General features: G+C 38.5%; 1 protein-coding gene across 1 annotated transcript in view; it reads right to left on the bottom strand.

Annotated features, from left to right (window-relative positions):
• The window catches only part of fstl5 (follistatin-like 5), a 157857-nt gene that overhangs the window by 54717 nt on the left and 75601 nt on the right, over window positions 1–27539 (bottom strand). The window contains exons 7-8 of the mRNA XM_040120213.1: window positions 11353–11519; window positions 4028–4148 (exon numbers count right to left, since the gene is read on the bottom strand). Of these exons, the coding sequence (XP_039976147.1) occupies window positions 4028–4148; window positions 11353–11519 (288 nt within the window). The remainder of the gene's footprint in view (window positions 1–4027; window positions 4149–11352; window positions 11520–27539) is intronic.

The following is a 27539-nucleotide window of genomic DNA, read 5'->3' as shown; positions in this document are numbered from 1 at the left end:
GGTGTGTTTGGGGTCATTATCCTGCAGCAGTATGAATCCTTCTCTACAAAGATGTGTAGTCAATTTGGTGCAGGTGTCCAACTTCTCAGTAGGCACTGTCCAGACATCAATATTCCCACCACAATGTTTCACTGCTGGTCTGAAACACTGCAGTATCACTCTCTCTCCTGTTCATCTCCTGACATACACCCTTCTGTTACTGCCATAAATCTCAAACTTGGATTCATCAGTAAATAGGACTTTTCCCCAGCCATCCACTGTGAAATGCAGGTATTTCTTAGCCTGCCCCAAGCATTTGGCCTTGTTTCCCCCCCTGAGGAGAGGATTAGATACTGCTACGTGTTCTTTGAGACCACTACAAGACAGCCTTCTTTTGACAGTACTTTTGCTGATTGGAGTCATGTCTTATTTAGCAAAGTTTGTATCTGTGATGAAGTTGCTTTTATATCTCTCAGGGAACTAAGCTTGATGTAGTACTCATCTGATGATGTGGTCACATTTGGTCTGCCTGATTGTCCTTTTCATAGAACTGATCCTGTTTTTGCAAAGCATTTTAGAGTTCCATGCACTGCCCCCTTTAGTGTGACCATAACTTGATGCTCAGAAATGTCCACTTTGTTTAGAATAACACTTTGACTTCTGACTTCTTTAAATGTTTCTGAATCCTCAAATGTTCTGATTAGTTCCAGTTTTACCTGAAAATACTAGAATTTTTCAATATGGTCTCAAGACTTTTAGACCACTCACACAGACACACATACACACACGTTTACATAGACATTTCATTATAGTTTGATTAGTCAAACATTTATGTTTTTCAGATTGATTGGCGTCATTCTTCTTGGACTTGAGCTAAAAACAAATAATATTGTATTAAATGAACAGAAATTGTAATTACTTAACATTTTAGTGATACTGACCAGGCGTGTACTCAGTTTTTTGAATATACTGTGTAGTGTATCACTAATAAATGCAAACAGCTAGTAAACACAACATTAGAATCCATATTGTTACATTTTTCCCCATCAGAGATACTTACATTTCAAATTATGTTTTCAAAATGAATGCAGCTTTCCAGGGCGGACACTACATTTATTTTTCCAGCAACAGAATTGGTTGATGTATTAGACGATTCAACCAAGACTTTCAGTAATTTACCCCAAACAATGATTTGTTTTCTGCTAAAGTGGCCGGGAGAGTGGACCAACTTTTCCGCCCCAGTATAAATTAGATGCAACTTTATTGATTCCTCTGGGTAAAGTGGGGTCACTGCAACAAAGAAAGGGGTATAGATAAGAAAAAAAAAAAAGCAGATACAACAAACAATCACAACAAAATGAACATTGTCAAGATAATAGTGTACACTGAAGATAGTATTACAGTGACTTCACTTCAAAGTGGCTGACTGTCGATAAAAGCGCATGGACAATACACAAAATGCATGTGTAAAATCCATGAAGGGCATTTTGAGTCAGTAAGAACAAGCGGGGAAAGTAGGGACCAAAGCCCTAAACTCCTTAATGATCCTCCACACACTGCACAAAGCTTACAATGCAGCAACCCCACTGGTCTCTGCCTTCTTCACAGGGAAATCAAAAATTCCTCTAAAAGTACTTCTAGTCTAAATTTCATCAGCTCTTCTGAATAAAACTCGGAATAGTATATATCTTGTCAATCTCTTGTGGCTGCAAAGTGATGGACAGCATTCTGAATCTAGTTTCTCAGAATTATCCTCTTTTTCAGCTGTTTCTTAATTTAGTTTTAGAAAAATCTCAGTAGTCAGTGCAGGGTGATAGCAGGTCCTCGGAGGCTTCACCGAGACAAAGCATATGAAATTCATAGTCTACAGTAAAAAGGTCATCAGGAAAATTTCAGGATTTACAACCAAAAGTTGTCAGTCTCATGTAATTCACTGTTTCCATAAGCACAATATTAGCTATAATATGACTTGTATATCATTGCAATTAACCTCAGAGTAGTGTTTCAGAGGAATGATAATGAACCAGCTGTCAACTGTGATGAAGTTGTTGAGAACTCTATGTTGACACATTGTGGTTTATTCATAATCTTTTCATTAGAGCCAGTATGGGAGAGAAAAGTCTCATTCACACAAGTTTGACCAATTCATCTGTGCCCTCTCCATACAGTCTTTGTTTAAGAATTCACATGGTTGGTTCACCACAATACTGAAAGCTAAACCACACCAATTAGCGAGAAGAAGAATGTAAAACTCTTTAAGAGGTATTGTCACAGTGGCCTTCAGTCGAATGAAAATGAAATGTTCTCAGCACCATAAAGGGATGTGAGATGGGAAATAAATAAATACTGAAAAAAGTGATAATATACTTTAAACAGTGGATGAGAACAATGTTGAAACTTCTAGTCTGGTAGGGTAATATTGTTAAAAACAGCACGGTGATACATTGCTAGAAAAGTGGCATCTCCATTTCCAAAACACAAGATGCATGATGACAAAACAATTTCTTGGTTGACTGTTCAATTCACAATCAAAGTTGAACCCTCAAGCTCGCCTGAGGCAACCAGAGATCGCACTAGAACAGGAATTAACATTTTTGAAATCATAATTCTTTTGGTCTTTTATTGAAATGAAAGAGACAAAACAAATATTACCCTTGCAATAACAAATTTTTTGGCACTTGGGGGCAGTGGAAGCAAGTTGTGAACACAACATTGATGTATCACCTTTCAAGTTTATGTGTTGAACAAACCGTTATCAAACAGATGCTTATTTAAACAACGAGCAGTTACAGAGCAAGATAATAATTCAATTTAGTAACTTTTCTGGCTACCTGGTGATAATAAGTCTAATGGTCACACCCTTTTATCTCTGCTTTTGGTTTCTACCAGCTTTCTCAGGAGCTGGTACAAACTCTTTAGCTGCGAAATGCTCCACTCTATTCATCAGCTACTGTGTGTCTGCTGTTTGGTGCTGGGCAGGTAGTGGGCCGTGGGTTTTAAGACGTTTTTTTTTTCTTTATGAAAACAGCTGCGTGCTGCATGCAGTAACATGTCAGACAAATTGAGCTCTCTCTACCTACATGTTAAACATTACTGTCACGTTGTCTTGCATTTGATTTTTATAGCAGTATAATTGTTTCGTGGGATGTTATGCATTTTTAGCAGTAGCTAAAAAGACACCAAAACAGCACATGGCACGACATAGATATTCTGACGACTGCTTCCTGAAAACGAGTTTGGCGTCACACAGCTTGCCCATTTATTTGTGGCTTGGGAGGGACCCTTTTGGGGATTACCAAAAGTCATGTGTCTTACTAGTCGTAATGACGTAATAAAGTAATAGCCCAACATATTTTCCTCAAAGTGGATTTCTGCTTTTATACTCTGTGCTGTTAATTAAAAGAGCCCACCACTGACTTTTTCAATATCAGCTGTGTGAAAGGTTTGGTGCATTCCTAGCATAAGCATAAGCAACCATTGTTAATTTGGAACAAACAGAAGCAGAACTTGATACTTTGCTTAAGCCATCAGGCAAAGAAAAGAGTACAGAAACTCAAAGTTAATCGACAGAAAAACCAAGGTAAAAGCCCCAGCAGTAAGGCAAATGCTTTTTGACTAAAATTAGGAAACGCAGCGCTGAAATGGCATAGCAATGATCGTGTGCAACCACAGATGTTGCCAAAATGCTCTGAATAATCCCTTTAATGATCAACATGAAATATAAAGGCTGCTTGGACAAATCCTTTTAAGCAATAACAACAGACGGATGATCACCTTGCATACGACTGCCCAACAACATTGAGAAACAACTAGAGCAAATGTATTCGTTTTTAATTTGAGCGAGAATCAAAATCTCCCATCTACTAGCTACAGTAGCTGGTGGATTCCATTATACACCAATAGTTTACACAACAAAGATAGTTTTAAGAATGCAAAGAGACTTGTAGTTGGTGGCCAGGCACCAACCACAATGGATGGCACTATACAGCAGATGAGAGTTGAGGGTAAAAAAAAAAAGTATGTTGCATGAACAGTATGCGCCTCTTACCGTTCACTTGAAGAGTATGGGTCTGAAAGAGTTTCTCATAGCCATCGGCATGACAGGTATAGTTGCCCATGTGGGTCGTTGTCACCTTGGTGATGTACAATGAGCCATCATCCCCAAAGTCCTATCAGACAGAAACAGAAAAAGACTGTTAATGGTTTAGAGAAAAATACTTGCAATCTAGAAGCAGCAGAGATGGTTGAGGGTATTTAGAGATGGAAATGAACTGTTTTGATGGGATTGCAAGAAGCCTGTAGTGTGCAGATGACGAGATAAACATGTTTCATGATATAGGAAATGAAAAATACAACGATAATCCAAAAGGCACAATGTGAAGCAATGATCGGCAATCTAGGTCAAAAGTTGAAACCATGTGATGCCACAGAAAATAACTGAGGAAAATAACAGTCAAAGTCACACTTAAGAAAAATTGTTTTCTGGTACATGTCATTTTTCCAATCAGAGGAAAGTGATCTGACGGAAAGGGAGGCTATGATTGATTAGTGTAGAAATGACACAGCTTTAACTGCTTTACAATCAAAACAGGGAAATCTAGTGCTGCAGACACAGTCAATCAAATTAACTTCTGCTTCTCATTAAAACGTCATTGTCCCTGAAAAGGACGAAATGCGAGTTTGTTAATGTGCATGCCACATAAAATACACAAAACATGTTCCACGTTAATTCTTATGTGGCCTATTTAAAGCAAAACAAAAGCTGTAATTAACCCAAAACCTATCCATGATGTGAACCTGTGCAGAGCCAACTGAAACATGCTGTGTTGTGATTATAAACCCAGCAAACAAACAAAAAAAAATGGTGCCGGACAAGGAGAGAAAGCAAACAAAAATAAATTATTCAGGCTGTGGCAGAGAGAGAAGCCCCCAAAGCTAATGAGCCCACTGATGGTGTGCCGGTGTGATGAATCCTGTCTGGCAAAGAGCGAATGTCTGCCACCTTGTTAAGACCAGGCTGCCATAAAAAGTTAACTTGACAAGTCATTGTAATGAGGTTTTGAATTATACAGAGTCTTAAAATAATATTAAGTTTTCAAAAGTGAATACACTGTATAAAAATAAGCGATGTTGATTCTTTAAAACCAAATTCAACTTTTTATCTTCTGCCCCATGAAATCAAAGTGATAAAAGCAAAATTTTGTACTTGACTGAAAGTTAAAGTAAAAATCTTTCACACTTTTTTTCCTACTTGCAGATTTAAAAATAAGCCATTTATCAAAATTCTTTCAACCTTTTAAGTAAAGAGTAGCCTGTCAAGGTCTTAGATGGCTGCAGTATTGAGTGCGAGGCAAGCCTGCACCTTCTGAAACACGCTTTGGAGGGACTGTACAATATAGGACTGGTTATGATAAATAGGTTCTAGCAATACGTAAAATCCATTACAGCAGAGTTTTTTTTTCAGAATAGTGTGTTTTCCATGCATCTTCATTGTCAGCATTTGTCATAGTGATGCCAAGGTCCCCTTATTGTCTGTTTTCTCTGATGTATCTTGTCTACTTGAAGCAGGATGTCCTTCATGTTCCAGTTTGTTTTTTCTTTCTGTTTACATTGTGGCCAGTTTTCTATTGTTTATCCCATTAATTATCCCCAGCGTTTTATGTATGATGAGTATATTAGACTGTTAATTTCACAATTGCTACAGAAGACAGATAATTTCAAACAAATAAAATTTACTTTACAATGTCACTTGTCGATTAAATCCACATTTTTGCAGTACAACTGCAACTGTAATATAATATTACTAGGCATAAATGTATTTCATGGATGTTATCATTTGAAAATGACAAAAGTCACTCCTACAATTCGCTATAAGTAGGAGTGCGATTCTCGATGTGCGTCTTATTCTTCAGTTTTAGCAAATCATTTTTTTTACTCCTACATTGTCCTAGTCCTGTTTCATGTTACAGTCAATTATTCACATCATTCTCAAAACAGACAAAACTATACTGTGATAGAAATTATCTCTGAAGCTTAACACAGATTTCAGTCTTTTTCCTCAAATAAACAAATTTATGTTATATGACAATAGTGATTTTGGCCCATTAACTAAATCAAGTGATTATATTATACACCTTCAGAAACTACATAGAAACAAAAGAACTGCCTGTGCTCACAATAATAGGTTTCACCACTTTCATATGCGCGGTGGCTTTTCAGAAATGAACGTGCTCCAGCACTCATTAGAGTTTTCTTCAGTCCCCACTAACTTGATGAAGGCCAAGTGCCAAAACGTGTTCATTCCCGATTGCTGCCATGAATTTAAAAGCATTCAGATATCTTTTAGTGCTGTGAACTTTTGCTCTTAAGCATGTCCAGGACTCTGCTCCTGTGCTCCTAGTTGCTTAACTGAACACAGCCTTCCTATATTTAAAAAAGACTCAGCCCTAATTACCAGCCCTCTTCCAGAAGAGTTCATAACAAGAAAAATGCATTTTCTCATTCAGTACTTTTTAACATTTGGATCACATCTTTTCTGGCGGTTTACATCTTGGCATACAGCTTCCCCTTAAAAGTCTACAGACAGGTGAGGAGAGCCATCCGTCGTGTTTTTCAGGCATAGAGTGTGTTTTTCAGTTCGTCCTGGTGTGCTCCGATCTAACCTACGAGCTTGGTAACAGCTCGGGCTGAGTGAAGCATCAGAGCCTCACAATATGAGGGGAAATCGATGGTGCGTTTTGGCCCTTTGGGCTGAGAGCATATTGTGTCACCTTCTTAAATGAAAAATGAATGGGGGGAGAAATGAAACTCAGAGGGGTGGAACGAGCCACGGCGGAGGCTGTCGACATGATTCCTCCACCTCACCTCAGCTATCAGCAGGGCCCAGCACCCAGCTCTCTGCAGACAAAGCAGACCGGGGTAAGACTGCTTAGAGAGAAGGGCGACAAGGGCAGGTAGAGGTGGATTTACAAATAGGCCATAGCCCTCAAGAAACTGTAATTAATAAAGCTGTCAGTGCCAGGTCACCTCTGAAAGGACGCTAAAGAGCCTCTTTGGATAGCTAACCTCGGATAGTGACGAGGCATTTCAGAAAATGGCCTTTGAAGAAGTTTCCAGCCCGGCCTCGTGAAAAGTTGCGAGAGGAAAACAATACGTTGCAGTGAAGGAAGACAATGTTTATGTCTACAACCTATTATCTGCATTTTAGAGTTTGTTGTCTGGATTACAGCATCGAGCATCTGTTGCAGGAACATCAGTAGCTTTTTGGGCTTTTTGTGAGTGGAATGAAAAAAATAGTGAAGTAATGTCAGTTTGCTGAGACCAAAAAAAACAAAAGAAAACACCCCTACCTGGAACGGGATCTGTTGGGGAAAAAACAGATGTCAAACATTTAGAGGTTCAGATCAATCGCACAATATTAAGGCATCAAAAATGGATTGTTAAGCAAGCAGTTGACACCACTGCTGGTGTTACGGTCAGAAATTAAATCATAAGATGTTAATAATAATCGTTACACATTTTTTGCTTTTTTAAGCAATAAAAAAATAAAAAGAATAAAGTAAAGTCAACCGGGTTTTCGGTTGAACAAAAAAGCATTCTGATGACATTATATTGGTCTTCAGGAAACCGTGAAGGGCATTACTCACGGTTTTCTAATAATAATTAAGATGATAACAGGCAAATTGCTTGATAATTACATTCATTATTGGTTGTAGCCCTATTATAGCCTAAGTACAGTATATAACACAGTGTAGGCCTAAAGTCAGGATAATATAGGAGTGGTGTAGATGAGTACAGGAGTGGGGTTCTGGGCTCCCAGACCACATGATTAATTCAACAAAAAACCCCTCCTGACAGAAGTTGGAGATATAATAAAACAGGCCATTGTAATTCAGTAAGATTCATGTGTTATCTGCCATATAATGTTTCACAGCTTTATTTGTTCATCCTCCTGAAACAGCACAGGAAGAATACAAATTGTATCGTACAAAGTGGTTCAAACTGATCAAAGCTGAATGTAGATATTATAAATAATCACACACATTTAATGTTACATATGGTACATCTCCTCTATGCAGAGATAATGTGAAAACCACCAGCACAAGGCAACAAGCATTATGGGAGATGAAAACACCTATTCCATGGACAAGATAAGAAGACAAAGAAGATTCAGCTCAGATTGTACTGCTTCCTGCAGTATATCTATTCCTATTGGAGCTAAAGACTTCAAAGGGTATTTTTTAATTTTAACAATTCAATGTTTTTTCATGATTAAATTAAAAGATTTTGGTACTAAGTCAGATATATTTTACAGTGACCTTGCAAGTTCACTTGTCTAACTAGGACATATTACTCTAAAGAGCTGCTGTTGAATTCTTTATACAAACTTCAACGGTTTACCCATAATACACTTCCACATTGTTGGATTTCCAAACTTTCTGAGAATTACAAAATATCAAATGCGGTTTTCATCCACCAAAGAATCCCCGACCCCTGGACACAAACATTAACGTATACACACACACACACAAACACACACACACACACACACACACACACACACACACACACACACACACACACAAACACACACACAAACAGGCATATGCAGTAGATGACTGTCTCTATTGCTTGGCCACTCAGGGAGGATTGAAATACTGACAGCCTTGGATGATGATGCAATAGCCAGTAACTGTCAACTTCATGGAATTACAGTAAGCTGCTTTGTCAAAATTTAGAGAGGCTCTATTGAACTCCGGGATACAAGCGCACCGCTGGGATTAATGCGCGATTCAGTAAATCTGAATGTCAACAAAAATTTCTAAAATAACCACATTCTAAACTGGGAAGGCCTGCGAGATTAGAATGCATAAACCTCCCATGTGTACTCACTGGAATATGACTATAATTAAGGCTGGCAGTGGTTGCTCACAAATATTAACAGCCAGCAATTATACAGAAATTGTCTGCAAGGCAATTTAGAATGGGTCTTTGAATGCCAGGTGCAGACAAAATCCATTTTCCTCTCTGGAAGGAACAACAATGATTGACTGGAAGTGTCAGAGCCAAATATAAATCTGGATTAAGCCGGCATTGGTGTGCTGCTCATGTTCCATCGGTAGTTTCTTTTGGTGATGTGTGGTTTGCATCCAGTTCCCTGACGAGCCAGAGGAGACTGTTAGCGCTCATGCAGATTCACTCGCTGGTGGTGTTCGGTGTTAGCGCAGCTGCTCTGGAGGTAATCTGTGCATTAGCAGAGGTTGTAACCTTTGTTAGGAAAGAACAAAAAAATCTAATCGGACGATGGCAGACCCAGAGGGTCAAAGTAGGGCGAATCTCTCAGTCTCAAGAGACAGATTAGTCCCTGTAGTTTTTTTTAACTAACTCTTACTTCATGAAGCTCCACTGGCATCAACCAATATGCTGTATGTAGAGAGAGAAGTGTAATTTTATGCAACAATATTAAATACAGGGAGTATAAAGATACGGGGGGTACCAAAGTGGCTCAGAGGTCATTAAAATGCAAACTGTTAGTTGAATCGTTTTTTCAGATCTGTTCTATCATTGATGTGTGAGTCGAGCTTTGAGTTCTGTGGACTGAAATCAAATTTTGATGCTTTCTCCAGGAGTATGATGGTTGCAGGCCGCAAAATGCCAAGGTTTGATTGACACTGAACACAGCCTGGTCTCTCTCTCCGTAATGGGAAAAAAATAAAGACTATGATTCCAAAGTGAAAAGGGAAAAAAAAAAAAAATTATAAACTCTTTTTTAAAAGTTCATCATAGTCATAGTAAATGTCCAACAATTTCATAGGACAACATGTCATTTCAAGCCCTTCTCCTATATGCTGTCATTATTCCAGCTATTGATGAACTTCAGACAAAGGCTTTTTTTTTTATTGATACAATGGACATATTTAACAGCATTTGGTAGCAGAGGCTTTCATCCCAGAGCTGACATTTGAATTGAACACACACCTTTGCGAGATCTGATGAAGGTGTGTGAAGTGTAGGCAAAGAAAACCTCTGCCTGAGACACTGAACTATGCTGTGTGTCTTCAGGCAGTATCCGGAGATTAAAACAAAAACTAGTTCTACTGAATCTGCAAAAAGAAGGAAAGTAGTAAAACAGTTCTTGGAAGAAAATATATAAAAGATAGATCAAAGCCTTCGTTGACCTTACAAGACTTCGAACCTTTTTCTTTTTTTCCTCCTGTAAATCCCCCAAAAGATATTCAGAGTCTTTTCAAGAAATAATCTCACTTCACATTTTCTGTTTTTTGTTACACCCAGCACTTGCATACATCTTTTTTGGGGGGGCCATGAATTGCTTAAAAGCAGTCATTATATATTGTAGAAAAATGACTAATAAAGGCAAACAGTGGAAAAGCTGTTACTATCATACGCATGGCCTAAAAGTCACCTCATGGTTTTGGAGCTGCTCTTTATGGGAATCACACATCATCAACAACCAGAACCAGCGCGCTAGTTTAGAGCCAGTTGATGGTGCTAAGGATGACTGGCGACAGCTGGGTGCCTCTTACTCATTTTAAGGGTCATCAACATTTAATGTTACATTAGCGGCTTCGCCGGGGCTCCCTTTATCTACTGCGACAGTGTTGACTTAATTATGCACAGCAGTATCACACTCATCTTGGTCAGCCCTGACACACAGAGAGGAAAAGGGTAAGGCAAAGGAGGTCTGCCTTTTCTGTACCTCACCACATAAGTGTCCTTGCTCCTTTTGATGTGGATGAAAGTGACACAGAGGGCTGTCTGGAGCCGTGCACGTAGATTAACACACACACAGGCAGACACATATGCACACAGTCTTTCACCGAGTTGCAAAAGTAGGTCCTTTCTCTAGGGCTGAACCCCTTTGGTATCCCCCTTCATCTTCTTTTTTGTCTGAAATCCCTGTCCCTCCCAGCAGTCTCTAAACACAGACACCAAGAATACATACTGACATCCTGGATTACTGTCAGACCTACAATACAAAGCCAGCGCCAACAGTCAAAGAAAATGTGCTGACAATCTGTGCCAAAAAATAATAAACATGAAATATCATGAGAAATAAATATAGAATTAAACCATCTGAAATTTACACCTCTTGCAAAAAAGGGGACGTTTCTGAAACTGTCGTTAAAAAGCAATGATGTTTCACGATGCAAAATCGCAGTAATTAGACCTGTTCACTGCATGTGTTTGGTTTATTCAACTGTTGGTTTATTCAACACATCATTATGTATCTATTTACATGTCTATCAGTGTATTTATCTATGTACCTATGTGTCTACTTATATCTACATATTTATGGACATATCTACCTAACTACAAACAATAAATCAGAGTGTGACGACAGTTAGTTCTTACATTGATGTCTTCCAGGTTCAAGGAGTTCAGATATTGATGGTTCCTCTTCCACAATATAGGAGGCCTCCGTTCCCCTGTGATGGCACAAGTCAGCACGGTGCTCTGGCCAACTGTTACTGTGGTGACGCTCACTTTCAGGTCATCTGGAAGGGTCAGCAGGTACACATCTGTTGACGAGAGGAAAAAAATGACGCAATGTTAAACAGACCGTCTCAAGGAGACTGACTCAAATTAAGCCACTGAGTAAAAGTGGCAACATTTCCAGTTCTTTGTAAAACTTTTAATTTGAGTGAGTTAGATTAAACAAGGGAAGAAAATCTGTTCAAGTCAGAGTCTCCCTATACTTTATATCTGAAATGTTATGGACTTCCCTTTCATGTAACAGCTTATAATACAGAAGAATAAACCCACTGTGTTACTTCACAATGCGATAATTCATGTTCAGCTCACATTTTTCTCTTAATGAAGCCTGAAAACAAGAATACAAAATTCAAGTGTCTCAATTAGCTGCTGTTGTGCTGTAGAAGCAGATGTTTGTTTAGTTAAAGATGCACTGAGGCAGCACAATTATTGCAATTTTCAAAGTAATGGGAAGGAATTAAGTTTAATGTTCTGTAAATACTTTGCATAATTTATCTGATGATACTATAATGGAAGTTCTACCAAAGCCATTGGCCTCTCTCAGGATCCACTACTATAGTGGCATGAAAACGTTTGAGCACCCCTGGTTAAAATTTCTGTTACTGTTAACAGTTAAGTGAGTAAAAGATTAACTTATTTCCAAAAGGTTTCATTTCAAACATTTCTTTAATATTTTAAGAATGATTACTTTTTATTTCCATCTTTTAAAATTTCAAAATAACAAAAAACAAAAAGGGCCTGAAAGAAAAGTTTTGGCACCCTGTGTGGTCAGTACTTAGTAACGCCCCTTTGGCAAGTATCACAGCTTGTAAACGCTGTGTAGCTTTTGTAGCCAGCTACAAGTCTTTGAGTTCCGGGGGATTTTCGCCCATTCTTCCTTATAAAAGGCTTCTAGTTCTGTGAGATTCTTGGGCTGTCTTGCAGGCACTGCTCTTTTGAGGTCTACCCACAGATTTTCAATGACGTTTAGGTTGGGGGACTGCGAAGGCCATGGCAAAACCTTAAGCTTGTGTCTCTTGAGGTAGTAAATTGTGGATTTTGAGGTGTGTTTATGCTCATTATCCTCTTGTAGAAGACATCCTCTTTTCATCTTCAGCTTTTTTACAGATGGTGTGATGTTTGCTTCCAGAATTTGCTGGTATTTAATTGAATCCATTCTTCCCTCTACCAGTGAAATGTTGCCTGAGCCACTGGCTGCAACACAAGCCCAAAGCATGATTGAGCCACCCATGTGCTTTATAGTTCTAGAGGTGTTCTTTACATGAAATTCTTTACACTTTTTTCTCCAAACATACGTTTGCTCATTGCGGCCAAAAGTTCAATTTTAACTTCATCAGTCAACAACACTTGTTTCCAAAATTCATCGGGTTTGTTTCGATGTTCCGTTGCAAACTGTTGATGCGGAATTTTGTGGTGAAGACGCATGAAAGGTTTTCTTCTGATGACTCTTCCATGAAGGTCATATTTGTGCAGGTGTTGCCACACAGTAGACCAGTGCATCACCACTCCAGAGTCTGCCAAGTCTTCCTGAAGGTCTTTTGCAGTCAAACGGGGATTTTGATTGGCCTTTCTAGCAATCCCAAAAGGCAGTTCTCTTGGAAAGTGTTGTTGGTCTTCAAGACCTCTGCTTGACATCCATCTTTCCTGTTAACTGATGTTTCTTAATTACATTACGAACTGTAGAAACAACTACCTGAAAACGCTTTACTATGTTCTTATATCCTTCTCCTATTATTTTAATTTTCAGAGTGCTAGTTAGCTGATTAAAGGAGCCAATGGCTGCTGATATTTGGGACAAGGTTTTGCAAGTCATATTTTTTATAAACTCTTTAAATTTGCATTACTTGGCCTATCTAACGATGATTGTCAACAAGCCATAGCCCTAAAAAGCTAATTAAGATCTTAGACCTGGGTATAAGTTATCTGGATTTTTTTTTATGGTTCTCCTTCCCTTTTTTTCCCACTTAAAAAATAGTACAAAATAAAAATAACACACTAATCTTCCTTAAAATGTAGATAAGAATGTTTTACTTTTAATTTTATGCCTTTTGGAGATCAGTTCATCTTCTACTCACTTAACTATTCACAGTAACAGAAATTTTGACCAGGTGTGACCAAACGTTTTCATGCCACTGTATATACCTCTTTTTTAGCTAACAGAACAAAACAGACACTTTTGGGAAGCACCAGTGCTGCAGGTCTGCTGACTGCTGAAATCTCATCTGAAGTGCACTGCTTTGTAACTTGAAATTGGAATATTTTTAACATTCTCACTGCTCTGAGAGTTTAAAACAAGCTAAAATCCCCACGCTGTTGTAAAAGCCCAGGAGTGCATCCTTTCTGATGAAAGTAACATGGAGGAAAAAAACAAAAAAAACAAAACTGCGTTGCCAGGAGAGATTCTCCATGTTCCCCCATGATGGTGAGATGTGGTTGTAATCTCTACAGTTAAGTTTTACATAATTCTGAGAGCAAATATTGCCACAAAGAAAACCAGGGTGGCCTGGTGAGAGGTCATCTTGGCTACGGTTGGTTAACGCCTTTTGTGTATCTCATATTTTTGATGAGACAATGAGTACAATGTACACTCATCCATTCTTTGGTGGCATTATGTAACATGGCTGGTGAGAGAATGCGTTTTAATCTTTCTCTCGGATAATGAGCAACAGAGCAAAAGGAAACAGAGGCTCAATTTGTTCTGCTCCTAAGGGCATGAAATACAAAACCTAATGAAAGAACAAGTCCAGCAGACAGTGTTCACTTTCCACAGCCCAGAGAATAAGAATGATAGCGCCTTCAATTACAGTATGACTCCAGCGGCCTTGTACCAATGGCCTCTGAATGCCTTTTTTAACCTTCTCACTCATTTGCTGTGTTTGGTCCAATTTTTGTGTCTCTGAACTATGAACTTGGCTCACCCATTAAATCCAGGCCAATCAGACAGGAGCCATGAGTCAACTCATACTTCTTTTCAGAGGGAAACTCCAAGTTAAGACCTCTAATCTCTCATTTGGCCCTATGAAACCCTGCTTAAGACCGGGCAAATCACTGCCAGGATTACATCAAAATTAGAGGATTAATAACAGCCGTTTCTTCTGAGTGGAGTACTCTAAATTTAGATGATTATACTGTTAGCGAAGAGTTGATCCAACTCTGTGGTAATTTGTGAGAATCTGTGAGAATCTAGCTTGTCCGGCTGCTTTGTTGTGTCAAAAAAAGAAAAATCCAGGAGCTTAACTGTTTGTTTTTATTTGATTATATAACAGGTGAAAAGCAGAAAGGCGACAATACAAAAACATCCTAGTAAAAACCTGTTTATAAACATATAATTAGCAGCACAAACACTGTACTCTAACCTTTTTTTTTAACTTAAGTGCTGCGAATAATCAGCAGCTCATTTACATATTCTAATTTTCAAATTTCCTACTTTTCTCTTCACTTTGCAATAATAGAAGCATTACTGTAAACTGTGGTTATAAATTCGCTTCTCCTGCAGGAAAATCAACTAATTTTGGGGGTATGGGGGCTTAAAATCTAGGTTGAAAATCTGTTTTTTCCTTACTCAGCTAATTTCGGAAGAAAAAAAAAGTACTTTTTGCATAAATCTGTAGCTATATTATAATATATTTAAGTTATTGTGTATACCAAAAAACAGCTTATGTAGTGAAACAACAGAAAGCTGTTTCTGCTTAATTTAACTTACTGCTTTGTGGACAAAATAACAGAAACATGTTTTAGTATAATGTGATTCAAAGCGACACCACTAATAACCTCAAAAGTTACCACAGAGTTGAGCCAACCACTCTGTGACAGAGTTGACAAAGATTGAACATTATCAACTCCATGAAGCTAGTGTATATTGCCAGGATATTGCATCAGATTGCATTGTATGTAATAGGTGTTCTTTTTGCAGAGTCTACTTCCATGGATATTGCAATATCAAATTGTATTAGTGTTGTATATGTATGTATGTATCTTTAGATTATATATTTCATACACTAGTGTCAATAATTTCTGTTTTGTTTAGATGATACACTTGTTTATTTTATTTTTAACCGTAGTACTTTGAGATATTTAGAAATAAAATGTTTCATTATTATTATGCATACCAAATCATCTCATACACACACAAGAAGAAATGAGAAAGCAGGATTCAGACATCCATTATTGAGCCAATCAGCTGTTCATTTCTAAAAAGCAAACATGAGTTATTCATTCATTAGTCAGTCTCTTTCATTGGGTGATGATAAAATGTCTTGTGATGGCCTGCACAGATGGAAATTCCTCTTGTAATGAACATAACCCATCACTTGTATTGATCTAGAAAAGGAAGGGTTTAAACGCTACATGAAAGGCAATAACCAACTTCATAATGCGCCTGAAAAATTTCCCCTGTGGACGTAACATGACAGAAGTCATTTGATGGAACACGTTTGATCACTTAAGAGCTCTTTTATATGTAATGAAGACATGACAACAGCAGTCAGCAGGGGTAATATGAAAGCCATCATGGGAACAAAGAACAGAAATGATTGAAGGGAAATGAAAAATGTTGGAGAACAAAAACTTTCTGGTTCTGCAATACCTCATTAAAAATGTATTTTATCCAGTGAAGCTACAGTAGAGCAACTTTAGTTCTGTCCAAGTCCAAGAGAATGCTCAAAAAAGTAAAAAAAAAAAAATTTCAGGTCTTATTGACATTCTGCTCGCTTTAGTTTTGATTTTACAGTAGTAACACTCTCAGCGTTATCACCTCAACAAAGTGAATCTGCAGCAGAGAATGACAACACATCACCCTACACATCATCACCCTACTTGTCAAATATTAGATTCTGGCTGACATTTCTGGCAGGATGGAACAAATTGAAACTTCAGAGCTAAAGCACAAACTGTCCTTAACTGTGGTGAGTTAGTGCTCACCATAGGGTATAAATGGATATAAACTTACACTTATATAGTGCTTTTCTAGTCTTGTCAACATCTTGGACCAGGCAGCCAGGGATTGAACCACCGACCTTCCGGTTAGTGGACGAAACACTTTGTCGTTGAATATTACACCTGAGCTAGTGCTTAACATGAGTTACTCAGCAAAGACCTCACTCATTTTCTCACAGAAAAAGCAGACTTCCTCATACATGGAGCAAGGCAAAATTATTATCTCAATAGTGTACAACCAAGCCACTTGCTAGCACAGAAACTGAAAACCAGCACATATAACCTCCATTAAATCCATCACTGGTAAATTGTGTACCGACCATAGAAATCAGACATAACTTTGATGCTTTCTACTCCTCTTTATTTACATCAAAGATAAGTTATGACATCCAGTCCTGCTCTGGCTTTTTAAACTGACTGCAGCTATCGCTGCTTTCTTAGGAGGATCACATTGATCTTGATGCTCCTTTATCTTTATCCAAACTCCATAAAAGTCTTCTGTCAATGAATAAAGGCAAATCACCAGGCTTAGACGGTTAATCCAGAATTTTATTTAGCCTTCTGGCATCACATAGGAGCTTGCTGGATATGATTCTCTTCGCAATTTCAAAGGGTTCATTCTCTAAAAACAGTAGAATAGCCAGTATCTCTCTACTTTTTAAAAAAACAGGTAAGGATCCACAGGACTGCTCAAATTATCGACCACTATCATTACTGAATACTGATATCAAGCTACATGCCCAAGTGTCAGCCGCTCGATTGGAACCATATATGAATTTTCGAATTCATGAGGACCAAACGGGTTTTATCAAAAACTGCCTTGCCTCAGACAATGTACTCCGGTTTCCTCTTATTACTGAGATCTCTAATAACACTGACTCCTCAACACCTGTCCTTTCTCTCGATGCGGAGAAGGCATTTGATCACCCTGAAAAGGCATTTTCTATTGGCAGTACTATGCTGCATGGAGATTTGGTAATGATTACTTTTCTATGACTCAAGATCTATATTCAAACCCCACTGCTATGGTACTGATGGGGAACGTGTTCTAAACAATTCCCTGTACCTCGTAGCTCCTGCCAGGGCTGCCCTCTTTCTCCTTTTTTTATTTGCTCTCTCTCTAGAACCTGCGGCCCAGGCGGTCCAACAATCAGTTGATCATGAACCTTTTACTATGCATAACACCAAGCACTTTACTTCTCTATATGGCGATGATATATTGCTTTTTATCCAGGATGTCTCTCAGTCTTGTCCCCACCTTCTAAATATATTGTAACATTGTAAAGAACAACTACAAGGCACTTAAAACAGGTAGAAGCAAATTTAAAAAGATGGAAAACACACCTGTTATAGCTTTACTCTTGCATCTGCATAATTGAAATTAATGTCCCACCAAGAATAAGCTTTCTTAGCTCATTAATACTTTTACTACCACACAAAGACTAATGGAAAAAAACTCATTCTTAAACATCTAGGTTTATATGGGGGACTGAAAAACCCAGACTCAAACTGTTAACTCTCCAAAGACAAAAAAAGCAAAGGGGGATTTGACATACCTAACATTCAGTGGTATCACTGGTCATAATGGTTAAATCCTGCTTCTCGTATGTCTTGAAAGCCAATGGAAGACATAGGGCACCCCTAACAGTTACAAAATCTGTTCTACTCCAACATTTAATTAAAACTATCAAGAAAGAACTTTGGCTCAGTTACTACTGAAGTAATAATAATAATAACTTTATTTATATAGCACCTTTCAAAAAGTTACACAGTGCTTTACAATAAAAAAGAACAAAAGTAATGTTCTCCACCTGGAGTCTTGCCAAAAAGTTCAGCAAAATTTTGTCTTACTGGTATCTTCCCTCTCCTATTTTTCATGACAATAACCTCCAACTGTAAAGCCAACCAATTTTATTTCCACAATAGAGCAGTAAAGGGGTGCACACTCGTAGTGACATTTATGGTCCTGTGGGCCTCCGAGCATTTCAAGACATCCAGAAACGTTTCTATCTATCTGGCACATCTTTCTTTTTCTATCTCCGACTCCACACAGAGACGCGCATTTATAGCGTGACTTGGAACATACCTCTCTCCACACATCCATTTCATACAACTCTGACCAACCCCAGCGGACTCGTCTTGACAATATATTCCATCTTGCATAAGGCCTCCTGTAAGCCAAAATCTATTGACAGTGGAAGGCGGATATCTCCTCAAATAGCTCGAACCCAAATTTGATACTAATCTGGCAGAATATGTAACTATCTTACAGGAACCCCAACCATCAAGTTATTTATTTTAATTTCATACACAGATTCACTTCCCACACATTGCATAAAATGAAAGCTCTACCCTCACCAAAATACCCCCTAAGAACTCAAAATGCATTGGGGACATTTTCTCATATGGTGTGGGAGCGCCCAGGGATTGCAGAATTCTGGAAGAGGGTTTCAGAGACGCTAACTAGCATATTGTCTAAAACAATTACTTACTTGCCAGAAGTCCTGTGACAGCTCCAACGTGGAACTCTGTGTAAAGCAGAGATGACTCTAGCTAGCTTGCCTTACAGCTGCCGAGTGAGTAATAAATTGTAGATGGAAAGCTCCTCTTTTTCTCAATATACAAAGATGGCTTCTTGACTTCATCGACTTGCATAGAAAACTTGGCTGCCAAAATGCACCAGGCAAAAACAGAAAACATTTCACACTGGAAACAAGTGATTACTTTAATAAAATCCATAATAAAATTGTTCTGTGTGTCCATAAGGTCTTTTGGTTGCTTGTCAGTTTTGTGATAATGCATGGACATTTGTGATACATTTGTGATTATATTCATCTACTTCATTTCTGATTTATCAACTTGTAACCCCACCCCTATACATACATGTTTAAATACCGATTAAAAATTGAAAAAAAAAAGCAATCTAAAAAAAATCTAAATTGTCGCATATTGCAATAACATGCAAATCTGGTGCAGTCTGTGCAGACTTCAAGGGGTTTAAGTTTTAAATAATTGCCATTATTAAGAGTTAAATGCTCTAGGAAAATGCTGGCCAAAGTGTAAATTAGTGGGTTTACTAAATTAACGTCAATTAAAAACCAAAACAAACAAAAGGAATAGGAAATACGAAAATAAGAAGAACAACACAGCTGGGAAAGTGAAACACATTAAAACAGCTCCGATGCAGAAGTTGAAGAATTAAGGAAAGTGGATCTTCCATCAGTCACGCATCCTCCTCCTCCCCTGACACTGATAACACTATAGCCAGCAGATCAACACACCATGCAGCCACTTGGCTGCTCTCCATGGTGTTGAGGTGGTCGTGGGTTGACGCTGACAAAAAAACCTTCTTTAATAATGTCCTCCTTCAATTAAAGCTCCCTTGTACCTTAATGCTTTTGGAATACGCTGCAAACAACAAACTCGATTTGCCGCTGATCCCTGGAGGGATAGAAATGTGTAAAGTTATAGGGAGAATTTAAAGAAGAAAGTGGGCAACAGATGGCCAGACAGGCTCCATCATAGCTTTAGCTGTTGGATGGAGGAAGGAGGGGAGAGAAGAAGGAAGTGAAGGTTAGGATCCAACTTGAATGAGAAACTCATCAGAGAGTCTGGGCTGATGGAGCCAACTAAAAACACTTTCAGTCCAGCACCTGCTCTGCAAGAGATTTATCAGAGGTGGAAGTGGCCTTGGCTCCTCTTTTTGGTCTGATTTGAGGCCTGAGAGACTCCGCCTCTTGGGAAGGATCAACCTTCACCATCCAACCTGTAATTAGTGATTAACGATAAAGTCCAGACTTTTGATTTACTCTGCTCTGCTCCCAGTATGCGATGTTGGTCAGTGCCACACCGAAAGGTAAATCACCTACTGCACTGGAGGCAACAAGCTTGTCAGGGAAAATAGTCTGGGCCTGTAGGACGTTGCGAGGGGCAGGCTGCATGAAGACAAATTGCACCAAGGTTGCTCAGCCAACTCCCTCACTCCATTCTTCTATCATGCTCTGTTGCTCTCTTTCTCAAACAGAAGCTCACTTGCTCTGTCTCTCTTCACCAAGTCTTTCATTCCTCAAATACACTCCCTTTCTCTTCCCTGTCTCAATGAAGTTCAATATTACTAAGGCTGAATGGTTGTGTACCCCCAATTGCTTTGAGTTTGACATTTTGAAGTGGAGATAAAAGTATTTTCCCTGATGCTGAGTATTCATAGCCCATACGCAAAGACTCAAAAGGGAAAAAAACAACCCAAAACAGAATACACATCCATGTGAACACTCTCTGATCTTGGTTGAGTTGATTTTGTGCAAATTCTCTCGCAAAGCAAGAAGAATGGAGTCTTTGTTTTTGATACTGCAGATGAGTGACTCAGTGGACTTGGTGAGGCTCACATACTCCCTTTGCTTTCTCAAGGAAAATGCTTATTTTTGCTTTTAATGTGGAACTGTTGCCCCTAATCACACTGCTAAACAAAGTGGCTCCATGTACAATGGAAAATGAATAACAAAACACTAATCAGGTAATTTTTAAGTACACCCAAAGACAAGCACACAGGCTGACAGGGAGCGATCTTTTGTTTGCACCATTCCAGGTTGTAATTCCTCTTAGCTATTAAAACAATGCAGACAAAACTTAGTTTAGAAGATCAAAAAAAGATAAACTGACTGTGATGTTGAGTGAGGAAATGGAGACATTGCCTATTTAACTTCCTGTAGGTTGCAATGTTTTCAAGTGTGGACAACTGTACTTCACGTTTCCCTTTGCGTACTGCCTGTGTCCTGCACCTTTACCAAACAGGGGCTGTATGTGCACACTATCCACCTTCTTTGTTTTGTGTGCAGGCCACTGCAAAATGCATACTATGTTGGCCTGCTTTGGATCATTTACCATTTTTTTTTTAAATCTACATTACCTAACTCTTATTATCGTTACAACAGGCCTGTAAGCTTTGATAAAACGGTGGGAGCTTCTTCTGCAGATGCTCCATTGATATTGAGATTTGACAACAGTAATGAACTTTATATATAGCAGTGTTTTCAACAAACGTACAATATCCTTTACATTAAACAACCAAGTAAATAGAGAGAAACAGAAAGAATATGCCAAATGCCAAAGTTTATGTTTCTGTATTGACTCGGTTTAATTTCAGCTGTGATCATTAATTAGTCATTGTCTTTTAGTTTTATCTTGTTCTGTTTTTCTTTCATAAAACACACTAATAAGACAATTTGGGTTTTGTAATCAGAGCCGCATTTTTCTTGTGTACTATGTGTTTTATTGCTTGTGCATAATAAAGTAAAAAATACTTAACACTGAGAAAACAAGACAGGAAAATATAAAACAGATGGAAATGTTGGAGGCTTGTTATCTCAGCATCACACACTTGTAATTAAGATCTTCTGAGCATCTTTGAAGGTAATGGCTTCAGTCAGTCATACTCTACATGTGCACAAGTGAATTCATCAGTGTAAATAAATTCAAGTTTGTTTACGTGGAAAACTCTGAAGCTCAACTTTAGGTCAAAGAACTTTGGCATCATTCTGAGGGCAGAAATACCTTTGATGTTGAATCAGAGCTTTTCCACTTAAATGAGATTATTTTATAATGCTCTGAACGGTCCCAATCCAAGGAAAATACTCCCGGCATATCTACAGTGACCAGCCTTTAGTATCTATCAGCAGCTCCAGTCTCATCTTTCTACATCTGGTAAACCAGAAGAAATAATTGTGTTTTTGCAGCATTACTGATATAACAAGCTTAAAAATGCAGAAATTACTTGTATTAGGTAAAGGGCGAGAAGATAATTATTACCTGCTTCCTCTCTCCTTCCACAAACATTACAAATATTAAAATGACCGTAAAAAATTAACATATGGCCTTAGTGAGTGCATTACAGTCTGTTTCTAAAGCAGCTGTTGGGAGAGATCCTGAGGGATGGACAGCATTAGTATGCAACAGAACCTAAGAGGAGCTCTAATTGGACTAATTTTATCACAGCTACCTTGTGGAAAACAACTAATGAAAAAATTTCCCTATCTTACTGCAATAAGTAAATCATAGAGCACTTAAGCTATAGCATTTATTTTATTGAGGCTTTAGTGTTGAATGATGCCTGTTCCTTGACTACTCTGAGGTACATCAGAAATCCGTTTAAATGTTTGTGTATGTTAAGACGGAAGTATATTTAGCACCTGCATCAATCAACTTTACTTGATGGAAATGCAGTAAGATTCCATCCAACTGTTTGTGTATTCGACTAGTTTTACACCCACCTCAGCATCACAGCACACTTGAGAAACTGCACAACTACAAATGGTGCTTGCCAACACCTTCAGCTGGTTGACAGGAGATTTTATATGTTGAGAGAAGAGGATGAATGCAGCAATCTGTTTACACTGAACTGCTAAACAATCCTGACAGCCAGAAAAGCACATTTAACCTCTCTCAGTCAGAGGGCATAAAATTTATTTTGAGAGAAAGTTTCTCCATACTGGGAATTTAAATCAGACCCATCAGAGGCGTGTGAGCGCTACTGAAGTGTTCATTCACTGAATCCAAGCAGACTGCGACCTCTAACAGTATCACTGTCCTCAGAACCAGCTGCCCTGTCAGCAGTAGGGCAGTCATTGAACAAACTTTCTTTAACGGGCTGAGCAACTTCAGGAATTCAAAGGACAAACATTTTTCAAGTAAGCTCCATCAGAAGTATACAAAAAGCAAACAGCAATCTAAATCTAAATTAGTCTAGATTTATTTATATTATTTCTCTCGCCCACCATTGCTGCATATGGCTATAGTGTAATCAAAGAGCTCATACTCAAACCTGGGCCCTTCAGTGATCATTATCAATATAAGGGAAGGGAAGTTCACAGTGGAAAGTAGTATTGGAATTTGTGTGATCTGAACAGCTCCCTTTGGAGATCACACTTAAAGCGTGCCAGCGAAAAAAAAATGGACTTGGGGCTTGCATACAGACACCCTTCTCTTAGGAGTGGATGTGGATTGTTGGAATGACCGCTGGTTAGGATTCTGTCTTACTCACATTAATGTTGTGTCACACCATTTTTAATTTTGGCACTTATATTTTTTTTATCATGTTCTTCGAGATGCAACACTTAAACTTCTGTTGCTGCTCCTAAAAATGAAAAAACGTATCACTTATTTTGTGGATAAGGATTTTTCCTGCCGTACACTGGAGTTTAAAGCAACTGGATATATTAAAGAGTTTCCCTTTCGTTTTTTATATGGGGTTTTTACCAACATTCAACCACAACCATTACAGTGTACCATACACATAATTGCTTCTTATCAGTGACAGGTCAAAGATATGAACAAACCCTACCTAAAGTTAAGTTTGTTTGATCCATTAGCTGAAATTTTGAGCTGTCATTTGTTCTTAGTAAAGCATCTGTTGACTTTTGCCAAGACATGTCTTAAAACTTGTCAATATTGAGTAACATTGATAGTATAATCCATAATTTTAATTCATATCTCTGCTGCAGAAGTTTGAAGTGATTCAGTGTACACATCATAAATGAGGAGTTTATAGGTGAACCTATACGTGACTTTAATAAATGGTAATGGAATAATCTTTTCTACTCTAAACAAAAACGAACAGCCTTCCCTTTGTCATCAAGTTCAAGAGGAAAGAACATCCTCCCTAGAGAATTGCTGAGAAAATTGGCACTGGTACTTCACTTGAGGATCACTTAGACTTAAAAAAAAAAAAAAAGTAATTCAACTTCTTTTAAATCTCTCTAATACATTCTGGAGATGGAAAAGTCACATGTTGGAAAATGAACCATGAATTATGAAACCATTTTAACACTGATTCTCGCAGCCTGTGAATGGAATACTCAGCAGGGGTTCTGACAAGTAAAAGCCTGAGTATCCATTAATTGTGCCTGTGCCATTGGTGCCGAATAACAGCAAACTTGCCTTAATGGAAGGAGCCTTCCCTTAAGGTGGCCCGGCTGTTGGTTTGGATGTGTAATTATAATCTTCACAGAAGTAGAGAGTGTAAAGTCAACTAATTTTCGATCTTGGCAAACTTTCTGCAAATGCAGGGATTACACAAGACTTGGAAACACACAAGATTTAAGCCGTCTTGCATTAAAATCCCTGGCACTTCCCATTACCCATGACAATGATCTTCCAATATAAATGTGACCATGACCATGTATTTTCCTCAACTTTTAATAAGTAGTGTGGCTCAAAGTTCATTCTCAGTCAGAACGAACTAATGTTTTGGAACGTATTAATAAAACAACCTATTATGTCATTTCAGTTGCCAAAACTTAACCATGCCAATACTTTGTTGTCACTGGCATAAATTGTGTGTATTAAATATTAAAAATCACAGAGTTAACATTTTGCAGGTATGGTCAATACGAACGCTAGCAGATGTTGACTGTTTATAGATAGTGGAGGATCACCACTGATATTAACATACAGTACAAATGCTGGTGTTAAAAACAATGTAAACTCTAACCTTGAACTCAAGCAATCTGTGAGGGCCACATCAACATTACGTGATCGATCACATTACAGTCCATCTTAGTTTCCCACCAGTCCCTCAAGAGTCCAACGGGCACTCCAAGGCTTCTAGCCTCAGCAGAAATCAGAGAGCTGTATCTCCTGGCTGTGTGTTCTGTCAGGTGGTGTCAGGGTTCAGATCAATATCTTGGCACCCAAGAACAACAAGCAGGGGTGAGATAAATCCCACAGTGCAGTACAAATAGCATTACTACTCTACTTAATAGAAAAGTACAATTAAGGTCGTTATTGTGAATCAGCTAAATAATGTGTACTGAATAAATAAACACTGGAGACAAGCTAAAATGAGGGTAACTACTGTAGTCATAACAGGGAAGTACATAAAGTAGGACTACTTCTGTTACTGCTATTGCCAGAGTGTAAATGTAGCCACAATAAGGAATGGGGCCTTTTGCATGTGTTTAAAACACAACATGCACTGCAAGTCTGATGTGTATGAACCTAGGAGGAGGTTTTGTTGGGGATGAGGTTTAATGCCAACAAACTAGCCTGAGGGAGCATTCAGACGGAGGATTCTTTCCAAGCACTAGCACATTCATTTTCATTATTGTCTGTGAAGCAGCACGTCTAGACGCTTAGAGAATGCATTTAGTAGGTGTACCCAAACTAATAACATTTAAACAGTGTGGTGCACAGGCAAAGCACCCTGTGATTGTCCAGCCAACTTCAAAGGGCTTAAAAAGCACATTGGCACAAGGATGCAGCCACAGTCTGCCTCGTGCCAAGCAGCTTTTAAAACGCTACCCAACTTGACTAATGTTAAGCTATCTATTAGACACTTTCCATTGCTTACGCTGCCTGAATATGTTAGCTGAAATCAAATATACTCATTGGTAAGTTGAACATCAGACATACTGTGTTCCAGACTCCCTGTTTATATTCAGGTTGATATATTACTTATGGCAAACTGTGAACAGATGTTGACTGCTCTGCTGCAGATGACACACACCTCTCTCTCAGTAGTGACTGCGCAAAAATGGTTTCAACAATCTTGTTTTAGCAGAGTGCACCGCTCCAGAGGTATTGAACAAAGTACTGGATGCAGCATCAATGCAGAAATATTGCAGATGACTTCGTATAGAGGCACAACCATGATGGCTATATAAACAGCACAGAGTAACCTCTACTTATTGAAATGCAATAATTATGGTTCAGCCATACTGACTGACTGGACATAAAGTACAACTACTGAGCTTTATATACCTATGCTCATAGTTGTGTTTGTAGACTAGACAGGGTAGCTTCTGTAGGTAATGTACTACATTAAACATTATTTATTGCAAAACCTTTGTATACACTTGAGTGAGGTCACTGCTGTGCCTTTTATGCTGTGATACTGAAAGTTTCCTCTCCTACTTTCTTGATAGAGTGACAATACTGCTTACTTCTGTCTTGCTACTGCATAAAGTTGATGTTAATGTCTGCCAGTCAATGCCCCAATGTATTGTGACACTCCTACCAAAAGTTAATGACACTTTATGATAGATGACACCTTATCTGTTTACCCATGATGCACAGGGCCATCATTCACAGAATTATTCAACGATGACAAGGGGCTGACTATCAGTAGCGTGGCAGACATCATTCATATCAGTAACATCATCTAATTAAAAGACATCACTTCTGCCAGACAGTTTCCTTACTGCAAGCTGAAGCAAATTGATTCTCAACCCCCTTTTAGTCTATGCAAAGGAGGAATGAATAATGCATGGACATTAAAGTCTTATCTTCTGTCCTGACAAACAATGTTACCATGCTTTGAATATTCCACAAAGGTGCGCAAAGGGTCCTTATTAGCAGAGTAGTCAGACAGGTGCCGTTTTCATGGGGAGTCAGTCTGCAATTTACTGCTGTTCGTTTCCAAGCTGCGCCATAATTCTGGAAACACTGGATCAACGGATTTACTTTATGATGGTGCTCAGTTTACGACAGCGCTTAAAGTATTTGCATAGATTTTTACTGCTGCCACTCAGAGACTATGTCACCAGTGGACTGAGTGTCCATGTTTCTCCACTGCGTTGCTGGTCTCCTGGCTACATCTGCAACCTAGAAGGCAATCTATTTCATGTTCAAAGCCGTGACCCAAGCCGATATTGAAGATGCCTGTAATTGCATTTTGTCATCAGCTGCGCACACCTGTCCACGCAGATTTAAAAAAAAAAGAAAAGAAAGAAAATATGTACTTCTAACTGTGTGGTATACTATATGGTTGTTTTATACCTGTATGTGGAAGAAGACTAACAGTAATAAAATAGATTGGCCATGCTCAGTAAATCTGACCGAACTGTGTTTTTTAGACAATTCAATAACATCATAAAAAGTAATGTTTTTCTAATTATGCCAGTTTCTCCTAATGTGAATCTAATAGATGATGTTAGATGATTATGGGTGTCACGGCAAGGTAGACAATGCAGCACTGTGATATAGTGGTGATACGGGTGAATTTTCAACTGGATAAGATGGGTTTAAATTAGAGGTCTTCACAGGTTAACTCAGTTCTGAGGAATCTAGACCCGACACAGGACCCGAGTCAAATGGTCCAAATTCTATTCAGTCTATTC

This window comes from Xiphias gladius, chromosome 23 (genome assembly GCF_016859285.1).
Source record: "Xiphias gladius isolate SHS-SW01 ecotype Sanya breed wild chromosome 23, ASM1685928v1, whole genome shotgun sequence".
NCBI classification, from domain to species: domain Eukaryota; kingdom Metazoa; phylum Chordata; class Actinopteri; order Istiophoriformes; family Xiphiidae; genus Xiphias; species Xiphias gladius.
Note: the sequence above shows the minus strand (reverse complement) of the source record. Positions and strands in the feature narration are given on the sequence as shown.